This window comes from Callorhinchus milii, unplaced genomic scaffold (assembly GCF_018977255.1).
Source record: "Callorhinchus milii isolate IMCB2004 unplaced genomic scaffold, IMCB_Cmil_1.0 Scaffold21, whole genome shotgun sequence".
NCBI lineage: Eukaryota > Metazoa > Chordata > Chondrichthyes > Chimaeriformes > Callorhinchidae > Callorhinchus > Callorhinchus milii.
The window spans coordinates 4,775,358-4,791,689 of NW_024704762.1; the positions used below are offsets into that span (position 1 = coordinate 4,775,358).

Here is a 16,332-nt window from a genome sequence, read left to right on the forward strand (position 1 = left end):
GCAGCCGAGAAGCTTGATGATGAGACACCTTTGTTCCAAGAGATATTTCCGCTGGAATCCAGACCATCTCTAATGTCAATCAAAACTGCCCACTGCAAGACTAGGAGGTCCACCGAGCCCTCTTAAACCTCATACCGGTCACCTCACCTTACTCCACATTCAGGACAGGACAAGGAACAAGAACAGCCTCATTAATTAACATTTTAATACCGAGCTGACAGAAACTCTGCTGGTTAAGCCTCTTAAGATTCTCTTAAGCAGATGTTACAAGCCGCAAGACCGTGATTATTGGAGGCTCAGATGACAGAAGAATATTAGTTGGTTCTGCATTGGACTTCTATCAGCTTATGATCCAGATGTCAAATGCTTTTTCTCTCTCCCTGTTCAACTCCATACACAAAGGTAAGAATCCCCAACTTGTATCTGTTAGATTGGGTGTAATTTTGCCCAGGCTTCAGGAGTCTCTTGAGGTGGTAGATATCACAGCATAAACAGCAACTTATAAACCATGATTCTAACATCTTTATTTGGCATTTAAATACAGTACATACTAAGAAAAAGTAAAAAAGTTCAGTAAAATTTCACTATACAGTCAGTGGACTCAAAAGTTCCAGTCACTGAAGGTCACAATAACCATGAATCATCTCTTAAGAAGGCAAACAGCCTTCCAATGTTCCTAGTTACATAACTCAATCCACACATTATATTCAGGGTATGATGCATAAAGCACTAAACATCACTTAAGCACTTGCAGGGACAGAGATGTAGCAAAATCAGCCACTCCCAGTGCCGGGTAGAGGGGTTCGGTGAATGTTTGTTGCTGGAAGGTGTGTAACAGGGTCAGGTCGGTACCTGACACACAGTAAAATGAGATGATTCCAGCCTCAAAATCCACAAACACCCCCACTGTGCAGGGTGATTCGGCCGCTAGTTTGGTGGTGTTATTATTGTGCAGGGCTACGAGCTTACCTGGCTCCGAGTACAGACACCAGGACTTCTTGTTCTGCCCCAGTGAACACTCTGCTCCCTCACCCTTGCGGCTCAGGCTCCCATAACACACCCCAATGTCCCATCGCCTTCGGTCTCCTCCGGCTTCCACCTCCCAGTAAGAGCGGCCGCAGCTCACGCCCTCAGTGCTGAGAACCTGCCACCAGTAGTTGAATCTCTTGGGACTGTGGGGATACGGATGCTCCCGTTTCGATCCTGACACAGTCCTGTTACTGTCAGACAGGACCAGGTTGGGAAAGGCTGTGTCAGGATCCAGAGTCGGTGTTTGTCCATCTGTGAATATAACAAAAACAATCCTTGCATTTGATATGAAGGTTTAAATAAAAAACGTACTAAGAAGGGAATCGTTGAGATATGAGAAAACACAATATTAAAGCGCTTCACAGAATGTACTGTAAAGCGAAATTGACTTATAGGAATATAATATAAATATAATAGGGAGAATCCTTTACATTATATTCATATATAAATGTGATATAAATATATGTAATATAATATAAAGGAGAATTCCGATAAAATCACAGTTATTGATTCCTGGGAAAAGGAAAGAGTTTTTAATTCATCTTGAAATTCACTAGGATGATACTAGACCTGTGACAAAGTACGAGAGCCATGACTTGTATTCCCCCCCACTCCCTAATCCGGGAACAATGAAGCTAAATGACACCCCAAAACCACGGTCCTGGCTGAGATCAGGTAACTCAGTGCAAACAGGGCTGACGTCTACAACTGACCAGTCTGTTGCCATTTCTGTGGCGCTGAGGGAAAGCTAATGGTCACCTCTTCCCTCCCTCCCTCCCTCTGGCTCGGAGTCAGGCTGCGCCACCATTAAGCACCACGAGACGCTGCCCTGCGTGAAGGGGGCTATAGAAATGCAAGTTGTTGTTGTAACGTTACACTTTTAACCAAATTCTACTGAGTTGCTCATGTAGGCGCTTAGAGGGGACATTTTAAACCGAGGCTGTCGCCTGGTTTCACCCTGCCGAGTACTGAGTGGTTTCAGTTTCTTTTTGTAAACTATCGCACGTCGAGGATGCCCTTTCCACACAGGCCATCAACACCCACCCGATGCCTCAGTTTCACTCAGTTTAGGGCAGAAATTACCCTCCCGGCTGCAAAGTGTCTGACCACTTCACTCAGAATTAGTCTCTGCTTGAGGGTGGAGGAATTGCTGGCTGAGCCTTTTCCAGGTTCAGAGCCGAGTCTGTAGGTACTTACACACAGTGACCAGACAGTTCCTTTGGGGGTCTGACTGAGGCGCTGCCACATACATAGCCTGAACCCAGGCCGCCAGCTTCTCCAGAACAGATTTATTCACGTCCGAGACAGGAGCCAGTGGCACGAAAGGTTCAGACACGTCCTTGATTCTAGATAATTATATCAAACATAAAGAGGGTATGAAAATCAATGCATTGTTGTGGTTGCAAAGCAGACGGTATTTGTGGTTGAGTAATTGTAAGTTGATCACAAGCGCTGCGTCTCTGTCTCTGGTCTTTGGATCAGAAGTTGTTGATTCATTACGCAGTGTCAGGGCTTGAGCTCACGCCTCAAGGCCGGCACTCGCAGTGCAATACTGTGGAGGAGATGCATAGTCCAAGTTGCCGCCTTTCAGATGAGATGTTTACTATCTTGTCTGTTCAGGCGGATGGGAATATAATTTTATTAACTATGAAACAATTGGAAATGAGGAGTGATTGACCTGGTGTCCTGGACAACAATTTTTCAGATAAATTGGTCATTTGTCTCGTGCCTCCTTGCTGCATAGCGCTCCAGGACCCTAACCTGTGTGAAGGGTATTATATAAAGGCAAGTTGTTGTGTACCAGTGAAAGCACGACAATAATTCCTGTGACGAGCTTGGCGATGGTTCAGTGCAATCAGGTGCTATTACAATCTCTTTCTTGCTGGTGCTCTACCATGGGTTGGTGGCATGGCGAACTGGGGTTTTGATTACCACACAGTAAACTTTGAGCCACGCCATTGAGGGGAGGCGTTAAATAGAAGCCAGACAGTTCCACACAGGGAGTCGAGAATTAGCGGGTATTATATCACTGGGGTAGCTCCAGGGAAGCAAATTACATATTGTCACTGTCAGGAGACTGAGTCACGAAATGATAAGCTTTAAAATACAAATTCAAATTAACCTCCATTCTTCACTATGTTTGTGTATGGTTACAACATTCAATAAGTTTCAATAAATGATATTCGATATGTTCCTCTCACCTCTCTTCCATTGAATTTAGCCCCTGGAATTAAAGAAAAACACATTGAAAGGCAATGAGAATAATACGCAGCAATGCAATTTACACGGATAATAGCACCATTCACATCGGGAGGACATCCCCAAGCACTTAACAATTCAGGCTACACACCAGAGCTGAGGGGTTGAGGAGGAGAAAGAAGACCGAACGCAGTCAAAGCGGTACATTTTGAGGCCTGCTTTGCTACCGGGAGGGGAGAGAGCAAGATGGAGGGAAGAAAGTTCCAGAGAGCGCTTCATAGAATATATTGTAAAGGAGATTGACTGTATTTTGTCGGCAAAATACGTATTAAATGTTTGAGAAGCGAGCCATTGAAAATTAGAATTTATGGAAGGCGAAACAACAATAACAACAGATTACATTTGTATAGCGCATTTCACATCGGGAGGACGTCCCAAGTCGCCGGACCGTCAGAGATTTGGACCCGAACAGGGGGTGGGATCAGGAGGGTTGGGTGGGTAGAGGTAAGAGGGAATGGCAAATCAATACCTGTATAAAGACAACCTCTTTATTCTGCTGCAAAAGGTCGCTGAGATCAGCCAAAGCCTTTTCAAGATCTTTCTTTCTGTTTTCCAGCTCGGAGATTGTGGTTTCAATGTCGTCTGTTACACGTCTCTTTTCACTCTCCAGATACTGAAGAACCCTTCTCTCTTCACTCTCAATGCATTTCCTCAGCGCCTCGTATTTGCCTCTAATTTTCATTTGCGTTTCTCTTTTCATCCTCTTAGATGCAAAAAAGAGTTCTAATAATAATCCCTGTATTTGATATAGCACCTTATCACATCTTTGATACGTCTCAAAGCGCTTTACAGAATATATTGTAAAGTGTATTGACTGTATATTTGTGGGCGAACGCGGCAGCCGATTGTGCACATCAATATCCCACAATCAGTCGTGGAGCAACTGACTAAATTATTATTATTTCTTTTTTTATTTATTTGTTACTAAGAAGCAAAAATCCCTTTGCCTTTGGCAGCATCAACACATTTATAATATTAATTATGAGAAAATGCAATTACAATCTGCGTTGGCAAGTAAAATAATCTCAGGATAAAATATATAGTTTGGGACACGACATATCAAGCGACTGCCAGGATGGTGGAAGGGGAACTAGTTGGATCTTGGTCTTCTTTCACCTAGCAATCTCTTATGTTCTTATCAATGTTCAACATCGGCTGCTGCGTGGGCTCCTACCTGCATGTTCTGCTTCTCTCTGTGGAGATGTTTCAGCGCTGATTGAACAGCCTCACCGTTATTCCTGATACTCTGCAGCTGATGTTGTAAACAATCCTGAGGAACATTAATTGAAGGAGAGGTTTATATAATGATAACATTACTAACACTCCTTGCATTTGATTTAGCTCCTTACCACATCGTTGACACGTCTCCAAGCGCTTCACAGAATATACTGAAAAGTGTAGTGACTGTGTATTTTGTGAGCGAAATGATGCAGCCAGTTGCACACAGCAGTGTCCCATAAACAGTTGTTGATTGAGAGACCAATTCTCACCCCCTGAAAAGTGATCCGCCAATCGACTAACACCCGGGTTCCTACTTACTGCTGGGTAAACAGAGGAGCGTGGAGTAAGGAAACTTGCCTAAGGTTTCGCCCTGCCTGGGAATCGAACCCGGGTCCTCTCGCTTGCGAGACTAGTGCTCTAACCACTACGCTGTGGGACTCCACATGCAGTAATTTATCTTTGCTAAACGTTTCACCACGGAGAGAACAGCACATTTGGGCAGCAACAAGATTGTGAAATGCTGCAGATTTCACCACGAAAAGAAACCCTCACAAAGTAACGTAAACAAGCTCCAATTATTTTTTAAGAAAATGTCAGTGGTAATTAAAGAATTGATTCAGAAAACTAAACATTTTTCCACATGAAGCCAACAGCCACTTGTCTAAGATAGATCATAATAATAATAATTCTTGCATTTGATATAGAGCCATATCATGTCGTTGGGACGTCTCAAAGCGCTTCACAGGATAAACTGTTTTGTGGGCAAGATGTAGTAACATTTTGTAGTAAGCTTATCTTGTGATAAGAGTGCAGTGTCTCTGCAATGTGACTCGACTTCTTCTCTCAAACCATCTCTGCTTGTGAAAAGGCTAATGCAAGTAAACTCACCCATCTTTGTCCCGGGTGCATCCAAAAGATCACACTGAACCCTTAAACAGGCCAACTGATGGGAATGACACAACACAGACTTACCCTCAGCTCCTTCTCTCCCTCGCTGATGCTGCCGCAGTTGTGATTCTTGTGTTTTCCTATCAAAGCACAGAGGCTGCAGATACAGACTCGATCGTCTTTACAGTAAATCCTGAGCAGCTCCTGATGCTCCGAGCACTTCCACAGAGATACGTCTGCAGTGGGATCAATGAGAAGGTGGCTTCTGAATACAGCGCTCTGGGTGTGGTGTCTCAAGTGTCTGGGGCACATGGAGGCTTCACATTTCAGGCAGCTTTTCACAGCCAGGAGTCCAATTTGGGTGCAGTAACTGCACAGAACACCAGCACCTCGGGAGCTCTGCAGAGCCAGGTATTTCTGCACTATACTCGCCAGCTTGAAATTCTTCTCCAGACCAGGCCTCTCGCTGGTCTCTGCTCTACACTCCGGGCAGGAGTAAGTACCTGGGGCAGCCCCACTCCAGAACTCCTCGATACAGGCTCGACAGAAGCTGTGTTTGCACTCCAGCACCACAGGGTCCGTGTAAATGCCGAGGCAAACAGCGCAGGTCAACTCTTCCTCTAAGGACTCCTGTGCTAAACCACTTGCCATATTTTTTTAATAAGCCAAGACGCCGACAACAGTCGTTACAGAATTGTGTTCCTGTGATTTATGGCGTCGGTGACATCAGGAAAACATCTGTTGGTGGTTCCCTTGTGTGTTGGCACACACTGTCGGGAGAGCTCGTCTGTGCTGTGTTAACTACTAATCCTCAGCAGAGCGAACACGTGTTATTTTCGCATGGAAAAGATGGCTCAGGGGAAATGTCACCGAAGTGTTCGAGATCCTAAACTGTACAGATAAACTGAAACTGAACCCTAACATGGTTTAACCTGGGCGAGAATCTACAACCAGGGAGCAGGGAACTCAAGCTCAGAAGAGAGGTGATGAGATCAGATCAGATGCAGTCACTTTGAATCAGGTGAGTTGTCTCTATAGGTGAGCGGTCAGAATTTGGCACATTTTTGAAATCGGTCAATTTTCTGCAGTTCTTAAAATAAGCTTGGGGGGAGCGGGAGGTGGGGGTGGGGGGGGCGGGGGATGCTTGAGGGGGAGGCCTATACAAAATCACGGGTGTATTTAAGAGGTTGCCAAATTCTGGACGCTCTAAAATGCCACAGAAATAGAATAATCTTGACCCAGATGCAATTGCTCCCCAGAAATCAGTTGTCTACGAGAGAATATCTTTCAGGACTGCTCGCACAGGCACTCTAATGTCGAACACTCCCTCAGCTTCCCATTTGCATGTCAGAAAATAATAATAATCCTTGCATTTGATATAGCGCCTTATCATATCTTCGAGATGTCTCAAAGCGCTTCACACTAGCCTCTCCCACTAGCCTTGCGACATTTCAAAATGCCCAGCTGTACATGGCGAACAAGTAAAAAGGACAAGGGCAAAAGTTTGGATATAAACACGTGAATTTGTATTTTAAGCTGAAAGAGAAACAAAAGCAAGACAATTGCTTCATTACATTCAAGAAAATGCTGAAATTACAAAGGATTCACAATGAAAGATACAAAAATATCAGAAACAAATAAAGTATTGCAGAAATATACTATCCTCTGGAGATGAGAGCTGGGCTGACTCCAAGGTGTGGTGCTTGGAAACAGAATGTCGGAATCAAATCAATCCTCTGTGGAGGTCTAGGTAACCCAGTTCCTGAGGCCAAGTAGGTCCACAGTCCTCAAACACCTTGGTTCTTAACAAACTGCCTACTTAACACTCTCTGGGATTCGGTAAACAGGGTGCATCCCTCTAGGGAGAGAGCACGTATTCCATTGCAATAATCTATCTCTGGAATTTCCACGTTTAGGTGGGACAAATGGAATTCTCAAGTTTGGTTTGGATACACGTTGTGTGATCGGTGTATCCAGGCCTCACAAGCTGTTCATGAGTGAGAGACACCCGAGAGAGATCAAGTCGGGGACAAAAGGGAAAGAGAAAAGCACAGAAAATTTGTGAGTGGGAACCTGCGAGGATGTGTAATCACTGCATCAGATAACAATAAGTCAGAGTCACGTCACAATCATAAACCCACAGAGCCGGGTAGAGGGGCTCAAGGAATCTCTGCTCTTGGAAGGTGTGTAACAGGGTCAGGTTGTTGCCTGACACACTGTAGAATGAGATGATTCCAGCCTCAAAATCCACAAACACCCCCACTTTGGAGGGGATTGCAACCATTAGATTAGGTTTTTCACCATTGTGCTGAGCTGTGAGTGACCCGGATGAAAAGTGCAAAATCCACGACCTCTTATCTTCCACTGGCCCGTAACCTGTAATTGACCACTCAGTACATCTGGCACCTGGAGTCTGGAAACAGACTCCAACCCCCCATTGTGTGAGTACATCAGCCCTGTACCCAACGTTTCCCCTAGGCGTTATATCAATCTGCACTTCCCAGTAGGAGCGGCCGCAGCTCACTCCTTGACAGCACATATATTGCTGCCAACCCATACTCTGCAGTCCGTAAGGGTTCTGTCCATCTGTGAATGCAAAGAGAAACGTGAGTTATTGCTTGGGTCAATAGAAAATTTGTGCCAGCAATTTTTCCGCAAAATCCACTAAAAGAAATAGCTCTCCGTGACAACCTGAGTGCCGGGGGGTGGGGGCGTGTGCTGGGGTGGGGTGGGGGGTGGCGAGTGCCGGGGTGGGGGGTGGCGAGTGCCGGGGTGGGGGGTGGCGAGTGCCGGGGTGGGGGGTGGCGAGTGCCGGGGTGGGGGGTGGCGAGTGCCGGGGTGGGGGGTGGCGAGTGCCGGGGTGGGGGGTGGCGAGTGCCGGGGTGGGGGGTGGCGAGTGCCGGGGTGGGGGTGGCGAGTGCCGGGGTGGGGGTGGCGAGTGCCGGGGTGGGGGGTGGCGAGTGCCGGGGTGGGGGGTGGCGAGTGCCGGGGTGGGGGGTGGCGAGTGCCGGGGTGGGGGGTGGCGAGTGCCGGGGTGGGGGGTGGCGAGTGCCGGGGTGGGGGGTGGCGAGTGCCGGGGTGGGGGGTGGCGAGTGCCGGGGTGGGGGGTGGCGAGTGCCGGGGTGGGGGGTGGCGAGTGCCGGGGTGGGGGGTGGCGAGTGCCGGGGTGGGGGGGGCGGCGAGTGCCGGGTGGGGGGGGCGAGTGCCGGGGTGGGGGGGCGAGTGCCGGGGTGGGGGGGCGAGTGCCGGGGTGGGGGTGGCGAGTGCCGGGGTGGGGGTGGCGAGTGCCGGGGTGGGGGGGCGAGTGCCGGGGTGGGGGGTGGCGAGTGCCGGGGTGGGGGGTGGCGAGTGCCGGGGTGGGGGGTGGCGAGTGCCGGGGTGGGGGGGGCGAGTGCCGGGGTGGGGGGGGCGAGTGCCGGGGTGAGTGCCTGAACACACATTGCTGTCTTGTTCCACGATAGTTGCAAGGAGTCTGGTTGGGGAAGGAGGATCTTATGTTTGAACCCGGAGTCTGTCCATCTGTGAATGCAGAGAGAAACGTGAGTTACTGTCACTCACATTAAATGGTTTAAAGTGGTATCACTCACATATTCGCTGCTAATAGCTGTTATTCCAGGAACGAGATACATTATACAGACCCCACGACTTTATAACATAGCATTATACAGAGTCCTGTAACTCACTGGTTAGAGCACTCGCCTCACAAGCAAGAGACCTGGGTTTGATTTCTGGCAGCTCGAAACATTCGGCACGTTTCCTTACTCCTCACACCTCTGTTTACCTAGCAGTAACCCGGTTCTTAGTAGATTGGCGTATTGAAATAATACTTTCAAAAAAAAAAAAAATTGGTCACTCAATCCACGATTGTTTGTGGAACACTGCTGTGCACAATTGTCTGCCGCATTTCGGCCGCAAAATATACAGTCAATTCACTTTACAATATAATCTCTGATGAGCTTTGAAACGTCTCGAAGATGTGATAAGGCGCTATATCAAATGCAAGGATTATTATTATTAATAAATTGAGCACACAGCCATATGTGCAGCTACTTACACATAACCAGAAAACCTCGGTGGTTTGCATTCCTCAGATCACAAGGTACAGAATTCAGTGTCCGAGCCCAGGCTGCTAGCTTTCGTTGAAATGTTTCACTTACATCAGAGATGTAATGAATTGTTGAGACAAGACGACAATGTCAACGATCGTGGATGCTGCCGCTCGACGATGTCATCCGCAGATATGGGGTCAACTTCTACTGTATGCGGATAACACCCAAATCTACTTCTTCTCCTCAGCTGTGATTCCCAGTCTGCTGATGTCCTGTCAGCTTGTTCGACTTGCATCAAGGCCTGGATGATCACAAATTTCCTGCAGCTGATTGTCAGCAAGACAGGAGTCATACTCTTTGGGTCCCATCAATGTCTTCTATCCTGAACTCCTCAACCTCCCTGGGCTTTCCTTCAGACTTCCCAAACGCGTGAGCAACTTAGGCATCAGTTTCGATCCCCAGCTTTCCTTTCTACCCCACATCCGTTCCCTGACCAGCACCACTTCTTTCCACCTCCGCCACATGTCTGCCTCTGTCCATACCTCGCAACTGACGCAGCTGAAACCTCCCTACCTATCGGGCTTGCTTGCTCCCCACTCCACCACCCGCTGCCTCCGCTTGGCTTGCTCCGGCCTCCTATTTGCCCCTCATGCCTTCCGTTCCATCATCGATAGCCACGACGTACCGAAACGTCAAACTCTCTCAATCCCTCCGCCTTGCCCCCTCCCTGCCCACCTTCAAATCCTGCCTAAAGACCTTCCTTTTTGATTGTGTGTACCGAGACCACTTACAGAGGGTTGACTCAATTCCAACATTCTGCAAATCATGGCCAACTTTTTTTTGAGGGTATATTATCCTGAAAGCGATCCACCAATCGACAAATAACTGCGTTCCTACTTACTGCAAGTAAACAGACGTGTGTGGAGTAAGGAAACTTGCCTAAGGTTTCGCCATGCCTGAGAACTGAACCCGGGTCTTCTTGCTTGTGAGGCGACTGCTAACCACTACACTACCGGACTCCACACCGTGCTTTGTACCATGCACAGGCTCCAGCAATGAAAGACAGTATACAGATTACAAGACTATTACAACATAGCAATACATTGGGTAAATCACACTATGTGCAGCTACTTACACATGATGACCAGAAAACTTCGGTGGCTTGCATCGCTCAGAAAATTTCTGTACGTTTTGGAAGGCACAGAATCCAGCTTCTGAACCCAGACTTTCAGGTTTTGCTGAATTGCTTTATCCACATCAGACATGTTTTCCAGTGGAATGAATAGTTGAGACAAGTCCTTCATTCTAAATAATGACACAAAAGCAGACAATGAGATCTGAGCTGCATGTTGGCTCCAATGAGATCTCACTTTCCTGGTCATTTCATGTTACTGAGTCTCAGAGTGAAACAACAACACATTGCATTTATAAAGCTCCCTTCACGTCGGGAGGCTGTTCCAAGGCCTCGATAGAGGCGCGGGGAAGGAGCGAGTGAGTCAGAGAATGGAGAATCCGGGAATGCAGATCCAGAGGAGAAGCGGGGGCAAAATGGCGATGGTGGTGCAGATGTGGGGGGGTGGCATGAAGCAAGCTGGTGTTTGTTGGGCAAAGGGAATGGCCGGGTTGGGAGGTCACAGAGATAGGGTGGGGAAGGGAAATGTACGCTCTAGAAGAGTTTCTCACTGGGGAAAGAGAAAGCTTTCTGTGGGGAAACTTCTGGTGTGTGTGTATGTGTGGAACGGGAGGGGGGGGAAACCTACTGCTAGGTAAACAGATCACTCTCATCTTTGTCCGGCTTCACTGGCTCCCCATCCCTCAGAGAATCAAATTCAAAACCTTTGTTCTCACCTTCAAAGCCCTCCCCCCCTTGCTCACCCCCTACCTCTGCGACCCTCTAACCCCATATCAGCCTGTCTGCTCCCTCCACTCGGCAGACACCGACCTGCAGCAGATGCCCCATTGGTGGTCAGTCATTCAGCATCTCTGCCCCCACACTCAGGAACTCTGTCCCGCAATCCCTCCGCCTCACCCCCTCTCTTGCCTCCTTCAAGTCCCGTCTAAAGACCTTCCTCTTCAACTTCCTCTTCAACTGTGGCTTCGGCTAGGGAGGGTGCAGAAAACCCCGTCTTAGCTCCCACTATTTAGCAGGTGGATGATCATGCAAGATCAAGGGGAGCCCCGGGTGGATCTCGTTTGAAGGGACTGAGAACTCACTATCTGGCAAGCAGCCATTCACGATGGGAAGGTGCACCATCTGGCAGCGGGAATGGATGCTTCCCAACACCTGCGTGGCTCATTAACTGGCAGAGGCAGGAAGCATTTGGTAAGGACACTGGCTTTCCTTCCCCTCGGCTCAAGAGGGACTTTCTGGAACTCACACTGCAGCAACAAACAGATATTATTTCCACTGTGAGCCACTGTAATGAGAGGACGGTTCGTGGTAGAGAGTAGAGGGAACAGACAATCCGAATTTGGAAATGGTTCTCAAGCCGGCCAAAATCATTCCCTGGGCCGAATTCGGATTAGATTAGAAAGCCAGAGTGCTGCCAACTGAGCCAGAATGACATTGGTAGTGAGTGATTCTTTGTGCACAACAGGTTAATGCTAGGTCTCATACAGCTAACAATCTCTATGATATTGGATTAAACTCATTCCTCTTACCTGTCTGGCATGGAATTAAACTCCTGCAATAAAATAGATAGAAAATAAATGTAAGTAAAAGAGTCAGTATTTCCCAGCTCCTTTGTGTACACTTTACCATTAATTATACACTTACTTTTAAAATCCTATCCAACATCAAAAGTCATCTATTGTGAAGTACTGTGTTCCCCATTCTAACAACTCTCTGTGTAAACATAGTCTAACCAATGTCTTCTACTAATGTAACAATACCACCTTGTCCTCTTGTATGCACTCTGCCTCTATGTAATCTTAGAATTCCATTTGTGTTACAGTCTTGTCTACTTTGCACTGAACTTCGTGCTGATGTAGCAAAGGGAGCTGGGCTAGAGCCTGGGGTGTAGACAGGAAAAGCATTACCTGTATAAACACAAGCTCTTCATTCTGCTTCAAAACACTGGTCAAAGCAGCCGAAGAAGTTTCAATTTCCTTCAGTTGATTCTCCAGCTGTAAGATCTTTGTGTTGGTCTCTGTAGTTACACGTTTCTCTGCATCCTCCAGACGCTCGAGAACGTCCCTCTCCTCTTCTTCAACGCCTTTCTTCAGTAACTTGTATTTCTCTTTCACTTTGTGTTTGGTCTCCTGGAACTCATTCTAAAGGAAATTAGAGAAAATTGATGACACAACACACAACATCCCAGACAATGTATAGTTATCCCAGTTTCAAGTTGAATTCTTATTATTTTATAGTGAATAATAATAATAATCCTTGTATTTGATGTAGCGCCTTTCACATTGTGACAATGTTTCAAAGCACAGGATTTACTTAAAAGTGTAGTGACTGTATTTTGTAAGTGAATGAACTGTGCTTTAATAATAAATAACAATAATAATCCTTGCATTTAACACAGCGCCTTATCACGTCTTCGCAACATCTCAAAGCGCTTCACAGAATATACTGTAAAGTGAGTGGACTGTATATTTTGTGGGTGAAATGCCTGTATATTTTGTGGGCAGCCAATTGCACACAATAGTGTGCGTGATGAGTTGTGTGTGGAAGGCATTACTGAACCCTCCAGCTGCCGTGTGACGGCTCCTACCTGTGTGTTCTGTTTCTCTTTCTGAAGAAGGTTCAGAGCTGCTTGAACATCCTCAGTATTGCTCCCAATACTCTTCAGCTGACTTTGTAAATGATCCTGAAATGGAAAGAGAGAGAGAAGCGACTCACATCACAGGCAGGCAGATACAAGAACATAAGAATTAGGAGTAGGAGAAGGCCATTCAGCTCCTCTAGCCTGCCCTGCCATTCAATAAGATCATAGCTGATCTATTCTAATTCCACCTACCCGCCTTATCCCCTTATCCCTTTATCCACAAGAAATCTATCAATCTCAATCTTGAATATGTTCAAGGACTGAGCATCTACAGCCCTTTGGAGTAGAGAATTCCATAAATTCACTACTCTCTGAGTGAGGAATCACAGGACACCTAGAGCCATTTGTTGCAATGTGTCTCTTCAATATAAAACCTGGAATTCCATTTGCTTTTCAAAATCCCCCACTCTGACTCACAGGTTAAAATGCTACCAACTGAGCCAGGCTGACAATTAACAAACACTTACCCTCAGTTCCTTCTCTCCCTCGCTGATGCTGCTACAGTTGTGGTTCTTGTGCTTCCCTATTAAGGCACAGAGACTACAGATACAGACTTTATCATCTTTACAGTAAATCTTAAGTGGCTCCTGGTGCTCTGGGCACTTCCACAGGGACAGGTCACTGGTGACCTGTGTGAGGCTGTGGCTTTTGAACACAGAGTTCTCCCTGTGGTGCTTGAGGTGAATGGGACACAGGGAGGCTTCACACTTCAGGCAGGTTTTGATGGCCGGGAGCGGAGATTCGGTGCAGTAGTTACAGAGAACAGCATCCTGAGAGCTCTGCAGAGCCAGGTATTTCTGCACTATACTCGCCAGCTTGAAATTCTTCTCCAGACCAGGCCTCTCGCTGGTCTCTGCTCTGCACTCCGGGCAGGAGTAAGTGCCTGGGGCAGCCCCACTCCAGAACTCCTCGATACAGGCTCGACAGAAGCTGTGTTTGCACTCCAGCACCACAGGGTCCGTGTAAATGCCGAGGCAAACAGCGCAAGTTAACTCTGCCTCTAGGTTTCCCAGAGATAAAGCAGCCGCCATGATCCAGCTGTGAGATCAGGAAACGAAACTAAAAGTGTTGCAGCCAAAAGGGAGCAACAGGTTCATTGTGGGTAACTGGGAGTTTCCCAAAGGAAGAGCAAATAGAAAGGTTTATTTATGTTGGATTCTCCTTCAAGAACAAATTGACAATTAACAATAAGAAGAAGGGCTGGAGACACAAGAGGACACTGGGAATGGGACAAGGTGTGTGGATTAATGAGTTTTTGGATTGACAAAGAAGTTTACTAACACACCCTTGATTTGGATCCAGTTAGATTAGAATTTATGTATTGACTTCTGTCTGCTGGGGAGCTGAGCCACCATTATTAGTTCAATCAATCAAACTGTAAATTTTCACTGGCTATACTGTAACCAATTTACGAGCAAAACATTGGTGAGAAAAATTATCCACGTAACAAAGGCCACCAGAGTGAGGTATTCCAAGGATAATTAGCGCTTGTGGAAACCATGGGGTAAAATTTGCGGTATTCCTTAACACAATTCACACCCCCAGCGCGGGCCCAGCCAGCAGTGTAAAGCACTTTGAGATGTCATTAAATATAAATTATATTGTATTCCTTGTGTTAACGAGCACAAGGAATATCCATTTTTTTCCCATTACCTTAAATACATATCATCATATAATAGTAATCCTTGCATTTGACATATGACGTCCTTATGACGTCTTCAAGATGTCTCAAAGAGTTTCACAGAATATATTGTAAAGTGAATTGACTGTATATTTTCCTTAACCTACACTTAGCTGTATTCAGTACGCTATGCCAAGCCGGAAATTCCTTACCTCCGTCAATGAGAAATGTCATCTCCTCAGAAAACTCCATGTTTGTTAGACAAGATCTGCTGGAAGTAATTTATATAAAGCCTTAGTTGGACAACAAACATGTAAAGAACTGTGTACAGTTCTGGTCACTAAATTATAGGAAAGATAGCAATAGAGGGAGTACAGCGTAGATTTACAAGGATGTTACCATAGGTGTGTGTATACAGTTATCAAGAAAGACTGCACTAAGGGTTGAGACAATTAGAAGACCCCATAGAGGTGTTTGTACAAAAGGATTTGATAAACTCGATGTTGATATCAACATAGACAGGTCGTTTCCATTTGTTGGCAAGTCCATAAGACCATAAGGCGTAGGAGTAGGCCATTTGGCCCCTCAAGCCTGCCCCACTATTTAATAAGATCATGGCTGATCTTCTAACCTACTTCCATTAACCCACCCTATCCCCATATCCCTTAATCCCTCTATCCTTTAGAAATCTATCAACCTCAGTCTTGAATATGTTTAAGGACTGAGCATCCACAGCCTTCTCGGGTAGAGAATTCCACAAATTCACTACCCTCTGAGTGAAGAAATGTTTCCTCAACTCAGTTTGAAAAGGCTGACCCCTTAATCTTGAGATTATGACCCCTAGTTTTAGTTTCTCCAACCGAGGGAAAGTCTCACAGCATCTACCCTGTCAAGACCCTTAAGAATCTTATAGGTTTCTATAAAATCACCTGTAATTCTTCTATATTGTGGAGAATATAGGCCTAGTTTACTCAACCTATCCTCATAGGTCAACTCCCACATCCCAGGAACCAACCTAGTGAATCTATGCTGTACCCCCTCTAAGGCGAGTATGTCCTTCCTTAAATAAGGAGACCAAAACTGCACACAATATTCCAGGTGCAGTCTCACCAAGGCCTTATACAACTGCAGCAAGACTTCCCTACTCTTGTACTCTCAACCCTTTTGCAAAGAACGCCAACATGGCATTAGCCTTCCTAGTTGCTTGCTGTACCTACATACTAACTTTTTGTGACTGGTGTACAAGGACACCCAAATCCCTCCGAACACTTAACACTACCTAGTCTCTCCCCCTCTAGAAAATAATCCGTTTTTCTACTTTTACTAACTAGGGGAATAACTTCACCTTCCCCACGTTAAATTCCATCTGCCACCTTCTTGCCCACTCACCTAGCCTGTCTATTTCCCTTTGCATTCTTTGTGAGTCATTCTCACAGCTTACACTCCGTATCGTCTGCCAATTTAGATAGTTCTATTTCCTCATCTAAATTGT

The 16,332-nt window shown here is 46.4% G+C and overlaps 2 protein-coding genes across 2 annotated transcripts; both read right to left on the minus strand.

Annotated features, from left to right (window-relative positions):
* Positions 1-726: 726 nt before the first annotated feature.
* Positions 727-6,090, minus strand: LOC103183574 (E3 ubiquitin-protein ligase TRIM11). The gene is made up of 7 exons (XM_042342847.1): positions 5,482-6,090; positions 4,463-4,558; positions 3,758-3,991; positions 3,231-3,253; positions 2,280-2,375; positions 1,743-1,825; positions 727-1,281 (listed from the first exon to the last, which is right to left on the minus strand). The coding sequence occupies exons 1-7, from the start codon at positions 6,046-6,048 to the stop codon at positions 737-739; spliced, it is 1,644 nt and encodes a 547-aa protein (XP_042198781.1). The 5' UTR covers positions 6,049-6,090; the 3' UTR covers positions 727-736.
* An 810-nt stretch (positions 6,091-6,900) lies between these two features.
* On the minus strand, positions 6,901-14,300 carry LOC103183515 (E3 ubiquitin-protein ligase TRIM8-like). The gene is made up of 7 exons (XM_042342670.1): positions 13,687-14,300; positions 13,166-13,261; positions 12,486-12,719; positions 12,108-12,130; positions 10,582-10,751; positions 8,836-8,916; positions 6,901-7,983 (listed from the first exon to the last, which is right to left on the minus strand). The coding sequence occupies exons 1-7, from the start codon at positions 14,248-14,250 to the stop codon at positions 7,487-7,489; spliced, it is 1,665 nt and encodes a 554-aa protein (XP_042198604.1). The 5' UTR covers positions 14,251-14,300; the 3' UTR covers positions 6,901-7,486.
* Positions 14,301-16,332: the final 2,032 nt, after the last annotated feature.

Coding starts and splice junctions, on each gene's coding strand:
- LOC103183574 (XM_042342847.1), bottom strand. CDS start 6,048: ATGGCAAGTGGTTTAGCACAGGAGTCCTTAGAGGAAGAGTTGACCTGC. Junction 3,992..4,462: donor GAGAGAAGCAGAACATGCAG/GTAGGAGCCCAC, acceptor TTTGCATCTAAG/AGGATGAAAAGAGAAACGCA. Junction 1,282..1,742: donor ACAGAAATGGCAACAGACTG/GTCAGTTGTAGA, acceptor TTATATTCACAG/ATGGACAAACACCGACTCTG.
- LOC103183515 (XM_042342670.1), bottom strand. CDS start 14,250: ATGGCGGCTGCTTTATCTCTGGGAAACCTAGAGGCAGAGTTAACTTGC. Junction 10,752..12,107: donor TTTAATTCCATGCCAGACAG/GTAAGAGGAATG, acceptor GTCATTATTTAG/AATGAAGGACTTGTCTCAAC. Junction 8,917..10,581: donor AAGTTTTCTGGTCATCATGT/GTAAGTAGCTGC, acceptor CTGCATTCACAG/ATGGACAGACTCCGGGTTCA.